This window comes from Aythya fuligula, chromosome 15 (genome assembly GCF_009819795.1).
Source record: "Aythya fuligula isolate bAytFul2 chromosome 15, bAytFul2.pri, whole genome shotgun sequence".
Classification (NCBI taxonomy): domain Eukaryota; kingdom Metazoa; phylum Chordata; class Aves; order Anseriformes; family Anatidae; genus Aythya; species Aythya fuligula.
The window spans coordinates 3,904,919-3,912,570 of NC_045573.1; the positions used below are offsets into that span (position 1 = coordinate 3,904,919).

The 7,652-nt window shown below is 58.8% G+C and overlaps 2 protein-coding genes across 3 annotated transcripts in view; one reads left to right on the forward strand and one right to left on the reverse strand.

The window, feature by feature from the left end:
* TNRC18 (trinucleotide repeat containing 18) overlaps window positions 1-1,678 on the forward strand; it is a 49,841-nt gene extending 48,163 nt beyond the window's left edge. Inside the window, exon 28 of the mRNA XM_032197443.1 lies at window positions 175-1,678. Coding sequence (XP_032053334.1) covers window positions 175-381 — 207 coding nt within the window. The 3' untranslated portion in view covers window positions 382-1,678. The remainder of the gene's footprint in view (window positions 1-174) is intronic.
* Window positions 1,679-3,976: 2,298 nt separating this feature from the next.
* SLC29A4 (solute carrier family 29 member 4) lies at window positions 3,977-7,341 on the reverse strand. Of its 2 annotated transcripts, none has more exons than XM_032197637.1 (10): window positions 7,177-7,341; window positions 6,554-6,685; window positions 6,348-6,461; window positions 6,138-6,229; window positions 5,954-6,023; window positions 5,304-5,575; window positions 5,084-5,219; window positions 4,682-4,869; window positions 4,241-4,481; window positions 3,977-4,149 (listed from the first exon to the last, which is right to left on the reverse strand). In XM_032197637.1, the coding sequence occupies exons 1-10, from the start codon at window positions 7,334-7,336 to the stop codon at window positions 4,007-4,009; spliced, it is 1,548 nt and encodes a 515-aa protein (XP_032053528.1). In that variant the 5' UTR covers window positions 7,337-7,341; the 3' UTR covers window positions 3,977-4,006. The 2 variants fall into 2 exon arrangements, with proteins under 2 accessions (XP_032053528.1, XP_032053527.1); XM_032197636.1 differs by having other exon boundaries at window positions 5,954-6,028; window positions 6,138-6,266.
* Between the last annotated feature and the right edge of the window lie 311 nt (window positions 7,342-7,652).

A 7,652-nucleotide genomic window follows, 5' to 3' on the forward strand; every position in this document is an offset into this window, starting at 1 on the left:
CCATGCCCCCAGTGCCCCTCCTAGGACTGGTTGAGTTCTGCCTGAGTGTGAGCACAAGCCCTGGCCAGTCCTGGTGGATGTTTTTTCTTGCAAATTGAAGATGATGCGTTAAATGCCGTGAGATCTAATTGCTGCTTTTCTTTCTGTCTCCCTCCTTCCCTTCCGGTAACGCAGCGAGCCCTCTACCAGTCCTCCCACGTGGATGAAAACGATGTCCAGACCATCTCACACAAGTGTCTTGTTGTTGGTCTGGATCAGTACGAGCAGATGCTGAAGACGAAGAAATACCAAGACAGTGAGGACCTCTACTACCTTGCAGGGACCTACGAGCCCACTACGGGCATGATCTTCAACACCGACGGGGTCCCTGTCATCTGCTGACCGCCCAGGGGACGCGTGCCACCCCCTGGGAAGGGACGGGACAAACATGAGGACGTGCCTGTTAAGACGACATGATTGTTTCTTTCAATGCTCATGACTTCTGTGTCACACTACAGACAGGAGAGCGCGAGAGACACGAGGAGGAAGGAGAGGGCTGAAGAAAGGGGTTGGGGAAGCAGTTACAGGACTTGCGGAAGATGCCGGGGGTGGCGGTGGTGGTGCGTGAACCCCAGAGCTCCTCCCGAAGTGGCTTGAGTTAAGGTGACGCTCGACCAACTTCTCCCTTCCTCCTTTTGGTCCTGGAAAGCACATGGGTCTCATGATCATTTCACCAGCGGGACCCCCCAGCAGGAGGGATCCCTTTCGTGTCATTTGCCCCCCATCGGTCACTCAGAAGCCGCCTGTACGTGGAAGGACACCGCTGGCCTTCGACGTACGCTCCTCTCCGTCCTTATTTCCCCTTCCCTGCTTGTTTTCGCATGACCCTTTAGGAAGGACAGGGTGGAAGAAAAAAAAAGGAGATGAGTCTCAGCGCCTCGTCTCGATCCTCTCAGCAACCTTTTTGCAGTTCCCTTGCCTGGCCACGTGTGCAGCACGAAAAGGCAGAGCTGGTCCTGGGGTGGAGGTGGGCAGGAGAGCTCCCCCAGGCCGGGGGGGGAGCCGGGTGGAAGGTGAGCTGCCCTCCAGGCTGGGGTGCTGCCTTCCCAGTACCCCGAACAAATTGTCTGAAGCCACCTTCCCACTCCCTCCTGCCCCAAAAAGGCCTTGGGGGAGCAAGTGCGGGGTGAGGCGGTGATGCGTGGTGAACAAAGAGCGTGAAGGGAATGGCTGGGGGAAGCTGCTGCTCGGGGCTTGGAGCAGAGGAGCCTGCAGGCCCTGGGGGCCGTCTCCCTTGGCAGAATGGATTTCATCCATGCAGCCCTCACCCAGCTTGAGCAGAGACGTGGAGCTGCCTGGAAGCCCTCAGCTGCAGGGAACAGGGACAGAGCGCGAAGCCCCGCCGTGCCCTCTGCTGCGTTTCCAGAGCCCTGCTGTCACCTCGAGCAGGGGAAGGGGCCCTTCAGCCTGCTCCATCTGCCTGGCCAGCCTTGCCACGGCTCACGGCGAGCCACCACCATCACCTCCTGCCTCCCCCTGCAGCTCAATCCACGGGGGCATCGCCGCCACCAAACCGAGATCCCACCCGGGAAGGCAGCGCCCAGCCAGGAGAGAGACGCTGGAGGAGGAGACCCCAACGCTGCACCATCCTTGCACTTAAATAAATAAAAAAACAAAACACACACACACACAAAAAAAACAAACTCCAAGAGACGCACTGACCTTTGCAACGACCGACTCGCACTACAGCTCGCTAGGACGCAGAGCTGCCCTGGCTCCTCCGGGGAGGAGATGCTGGGATGAGGACAGATCACAAAGGATCCCCCCCGACACTGCTGGGGGCCCTGCAGTCCCCCCCTCGTACTTCAGAAGAACCACACGCACGGTGCTGAGCTGGTACCACCTCTGCCCCAGGCCGCCGGCGCCTCGGATAGTGACGGTTCCTAGCCTGTACAGTTTTAATGTACCAAAAGACTCTTTAGCCCTCCTGTATTATAAGTCTTTAAATGGATTCAGCTTTTTAATTATAAATATAAATATAAATATATATATATAAATATAAACTTTTTAAAACTGTGAAAAAAAAAAATTATGAAATTCTAAAAAAGAAAAAAAAAAAAGAAAAAAAAAAAAGACGGCAGAAATGAACACAGTCTGACGTTTAGAATATTATTTTTTATTTCCTGTTGGATTGTGATTGTAAATGATCTGGGAACAGGCACACCCCCCACGCTCAAAGTGTACTGTAATTCTAGAAGCAAAGTGTGTGATCATATTTTAAAGAGCGAGAGAGAGCGCGCGAGAGAGATTTTATGCTAATGTTAAATAGAAAGCACTTAAAACCCACTGCCTTCTATGGAACACAAGGATATTTCAGACAATCGAGAGGAAAGGAGAGCCAGGTTTTTTGTCCTTTTTTTTTTTTTTTTTTTTTTTTTTTTTGTCGTCGTTTTGTTTATGTTTTGTTTAAAGCGATTTTTTTGGCATTCTGTTTGTTGGAGAACTCCGTGTGATCTTTTTTCAAAAAAAAAAAAAAAAAATTAATTGAAAAAAAAAAAAAAAAAAAGCAACCCAACGACGCATCGTTCTTTGTCTCGCTTTCCCTGCCTGATTGTTGGTGTGGTTTTTTTTTTCTCCCTTTGGTGCCAGCAGTCGCTTTTTGGCTGTGCGGGGGGGCTCAATGGGGTCCCAGGCTGTGCCCCGGTCCCTGTGGCTGCCCCAGGGGACAGAGGGGACATTGGAGATGGGGAGAAACACTGGGGGACAGCACCAAGGGGCTGTGGTGTCCCCTGATAAACCCGAGGGATGTGGCGTGATGAAACGGGCCATACAGCAAAATAGGGTCAGTGGTGACCCCAAAGAGCCCGGTCCCTTTCTACCCCCCCAGGAAGAACCAGAACACGCAGGATACTGCCTTTCAGAAAGTAATAAAAACCTCAAAGCCAAAAAGCATTTATTCATGAGGAAACCCCAAAACCCAGCAGTGTGTTTGGGACCGGGACAACTGTGCTGCCCTGTGGGTGCTCACGGGTGCTCCAGCAGCACCCCAGGGTGCAGGCACCTTGCCCCTCGTTGCTCCTCTTGGGGTTTTTTTTGGAGGATTTCCTTTTCCCTGTCTGGCCTCAGAGCATCTCTGGTGCCAGCCTCGCACCGAACCCGTTCCATCCTCTCATCCCAGCACCTCATTTCCCCTCTAGCAGCCCTCCTCTCCCTGCTGCTGTCAGCACGGCAGGGCACGGGGTGGCTGCTCCTGTTGTGGGACCCTGCCCTGTCCCACAAGGACAGCACCGTCCCCTCCATCCCCTCGCTGTCCCCTTGCTGTCCCCTGTGTCCCCTTTCTCTGTGTTCCCACAAAAGGCGGGCACGGCGGAGCGCAGGGCTAGCTGCAAATTGAGCCATTTAATCCCGTGTCAGCTCTGATTTATGGCCCTTGTCCCAGAATTGGAGGCTCAGCAGCAGCCCTGGGCAGCACCCGCGGTGCCTTGGCCTTGAGACCCCCCCTCCAAGGCAGCAGAGCCCCCCCGGGGGCAGCCCCACACCGTGGGGTAACACCCTGCTTCTCTCACGGTTTTGGGACAAAAAAGACAAAACCGAGTGTGTTTTTTCTTTCTTTTTTCTTTTTTTTCCATCCAGCAGAAGTGATTCGGGTCTGTTACACGGTCATTTTGGGCAAGGGGGGGGCACAGTTTCAAGTGCTGTCAATAAAATCCTCGCCGTCCCACAGCACCTTCCTCCCTCGCTCCTCTTCCTCACCAGCCCTCCCTCTCAGCGCTGCCCCCGTTCCTTTTGGGATGGGGCAGTATTTCCTCGGCAAGAACTCAAACAGAAAACCTCGCCCCCCTCCCGTACCCCCAGAGCCCTGCACTTCACCCCTCAATAAACCTGGGGGGGCCACCACCCCGAGAGGTGACCCCGCACAGCACCCAGGGGACGCCTGGATGGGCACCGAGGGCTTTTTGGGGAGGCCACAGCCCCACGCCAACAGGACCCGCTCCCATCCTGCCCCCACACCACCCGTCCCCGGGGCTCAGTACCCCCCCAGGAAGGAGCCGTTGGACGTTTCGGTGTAGAAACAGCTACTGTGGGACGTGCTGGTGAGGCTGTAGGCAAAATACGCCACGGCCGAGCCCAGCGTCAAGCCCGTCATGTAGGACACGGTCATGGTGTTCCCTGCGGGAAGGGACGCGGCGGGTCAGGCTGCCAGCCCCGGGCCACCCCCTTTGTGGGGTCCCCGGGGACGGTGTCACCCCCCCCACCTTACCTGCCAGCTCCCGCTGCTCGGGGCTCACTTTGCCGGCCGCCAGGATCATGGGCACGCTGCCGAAGTAGCCGTTGGTGATGCCCATGAGGAGGGAGAAGACGCAGGGCCAGGCCGGGTGGCCGAAGGCCGGCTTCCCGTTGGGGTAGACGCACATGATGAAGAGGGGGATGAAGACCACGCGGAGGCAGGAGTAGATCAGGAGGTGGGGGCCCCTCCAGTCGTAGGGCAGGGCGGCCAGGATCTGCGGCCGGGGGGTGGGAGCGAGGAGTTTTGGGGAGGGCCAGGAGGAGGCAAAGGGCTGGGAAGCCGCAGGAGCCCAACCTCGGCCACCCTCACGCCGGGGGGGTGCCCACGGGGTGGAGAAGCCCCCCAGGTGGCTTAGAAAGAGAACACAAAAATAAAAGGGGAGGGGGTCGGGGTGGCTGTGTTGCCCGCTCCTACCTTGCCGACGAAGTCGGAGAGGTTGAAGATGGCCATGATGAGGATGGGGAGCCACTCGCCCAGCGTGCAGTTGTGGATCTCCGACTCCAGCCCGGGGAAGAGGCACAGGGTGATGAAGTAGGTCATGGCGATGGACAGCATGTAGGCCCAGATGAGCCGCGACACGACGTAGCGGTGCAGCAGCATGTCTGGGAGAGGCGGGCAGCACGGCTCAGCCGGCCACCACGGCCCCAAAAGGCTCACCAGCAGCAGCACGGTGAGATGGCCTCGTATTTTTGGGTGCAGTCACCAATGGATGAGCCTTCCCCCTAAAACCCCGGGCTGCAGATTGTGCCTCCTACCCCACAAAACCACCCTGTTATGCCCACCTGCCGGCGGCTCATCCCTGAGCCCACCACCCACCTCTGAAGCTGGGCCAGCTCCTCTTGATTTTGGGCCGGGGCACATCGAAGCGCATGTAGGTGCCGCTGCCCACCAGCTCGCCTTCGGGGCCAAGGCTGTCCCGGGGGGAACCAGGCTGTCCCCGTGGCCGGTCCTCCTACACGGGGAGAGGGGACACCAACGCTGAACCCTGCGGACAAAGGGACCCTGGGGAGCAGCGGGGAGCCCTGCCCCGGCTTACAAATCGGACGTCCTCGGCGGTGACATCGTGGTGGACGCGGTACCCTGTCCCTGTCCCCGTCCCGTGGTCCCCCCGGGATGCGGGGTGGCCCTTGCGGGGGCAGGAGGTGTAGTAGCGGACGAAGCGGGTGCGCTTCACCAGGAGGTGGAGGATGAAGCAGGTCAGCTCCATGCCGATGGAGATGAAGAAGAAGATGACCGTGTTCTCCTTCTCGTCCGACAGCAGCAGCTTGGTGAAGATGCGGCTGAGCGAGATGATGACCCCAGCGGTGCCTGGTGGCACAGCAGGGCGCTCGGGGCTGGGTCCCACGGAGCCCTACAGCTTGGGGACCTCCCCAGCAGCCCCACATTGCATGGGGTCGGATGCTCCAGGCATGGAGGAGCCAGAAGAGGCGTTTTTGGGGGGATGGAGCCAGCTCGTGGCAGACCCCATGGCAGCACAGCTGATACCGCACAGGATTTGAACACCCCACTTAGCCAGGGAGCCCCCGGGGATGTCCCATAGCTGCTGGCAACCCAAAAGCCACCAGGACGTGGTCCTGGGCAGTTTGTTCTAAGCAGGGGGATGGAGAAGATGCCTCTGGGGGCCACCTCAACTGTTCTGGGACTCTGTCCCCAACCGGGGACATCGTGGTGGCTGCTGATACTCACTCTCGCCCGTCATCACGCCCTGCGTGTAGCGCTTGGGCAGCAGCCCCGTGTAGCCGTAGAAGCTGGATTGCTGCACTTCAGGAGAGATGTGCAGAGGGGAGAAGGGAAGGGATTATTGCCGCAGCCGAAAACGCCCGGCTGGGAGGCTGGGACCGGCGAGGGGGCCCGGGAGACCACGGCATACCTGTGCAGCCAAAAGCCACCACCCCGACGGCCACCAGGTTGATGGCGTAGGCTTGCCGGCGGGTGAAGAGCTCCAGCCAGACGTCGCAGATGCTGACAAAGAGCAGGGGGCCCAGGGCGAAGAGGTAACCTGTAGGAGAGGGGATAGGGGCAGGTGGTGGGGTTGGTAGGGGGGCTGGCAGTGCCCGGGGACACGGGGACCCCAACTCACCCACGGAGATGCGCGTGTGCAGGCTCAGCAGCTCCACCAGCGCGTTGTTGAGGATGACGGCCACCAAGGCCACCAGGATGTAGGTGAGGCTCATGTCGAAGACGATGGAGGTCCCTGCGGAGAGGCAGGCAGTGGGGAGGTCATGGGGGGGCTCAGCTCAGCTTTGGCAGGGTGGGCAGGAAGAGATTCGGCTGCTGGAGACCTACCTGGGTACTTGTGGTGCAGGTAGTCCACGTCGGTGATGAAGCTGTTGTACGGCAGGAGAAACCCAACCCCAGCCAGCAGCATGGCGAAGTAGATCCCGTGGTATCGGTCCTGTGGCTCGGGGTCTTCAGAAACTGCCCCGAAAGGGAAGGAAAGAGAGGAGATGTGACAGTGACACCGGCGCTTCATGTCCCTTGTGGCACTGGGGGCGTCGAGGCTCAACGCGTCTCGCTCGGGGCAAGCCAGCCCCAGCCCTGCAGCGCTACAAATGCCCTCAGCCTGGAGAAACTCCTTCCAGAAATAAAGGCTGGAGGGCAGGAAAATACCGGGGATTTGAGGGTTGATGTTTTTTTTTTTCTAGCGGGGGGAGAGCTGGGCAGGAGAGAGCGTCTGAGAACCCCCCTGCTAACCGCAGAGCCCACCCCTGCAGGATGCTGCGGCGGCTAAAACGGGTACAAAGAGCTCTCCGAAAGAGCCATCAGGCCATTTCACGGCGCCGCATGACTTCGTGGCAGAATAGCCATTTGTGGCTCTTAACCCATCCCAGGAAGCTCCTCTAAATGAGTGGGAAAAGCCTCGGGGTGGGCTTTCCCCCCCCCCCAACCCATCCATTCCCCCTCCTCACCCGGCTCCATGAAGGTGAGGACGCCCTTGGCCTGGCTGCCCCGCTGCAGCTCGTCCTCCTCCAGCTGGTAGCTGTCGAAGCTGAAGCTCATCACCACGTTCCCCTCGGGCGTCCCCGCCGGGCTCAGCTCCTTGAAGCGCTCCGTTCCCACCGAGCCCATCGCGGCCGACCTGGGGACGGAGAGCGGTGACCCCCCCCCCCGGGTGGGTGACAGCCCCTGCGTCCCCTTTGGGTCCTGTCCCCCCCCCCTAGGTGATGCTATGGGGTCTGCAAGGGATGGCCGCGATGCTCAGCACCTCGCTGGGGTGCTACCAATGCTGTGATCTCCAAAAGCAATTAGAGAAATTAATGGGTGGAAACCACTCGCCCGGGGGGGGATCCCAGCTGCCTCGGGAAGCCCTTGCTCTCTGCGGGCTCTTTATGTTTTTATATAGCCCATAAACTCCGGTTTATACCCTTTTTCGGCATCTCTGCTG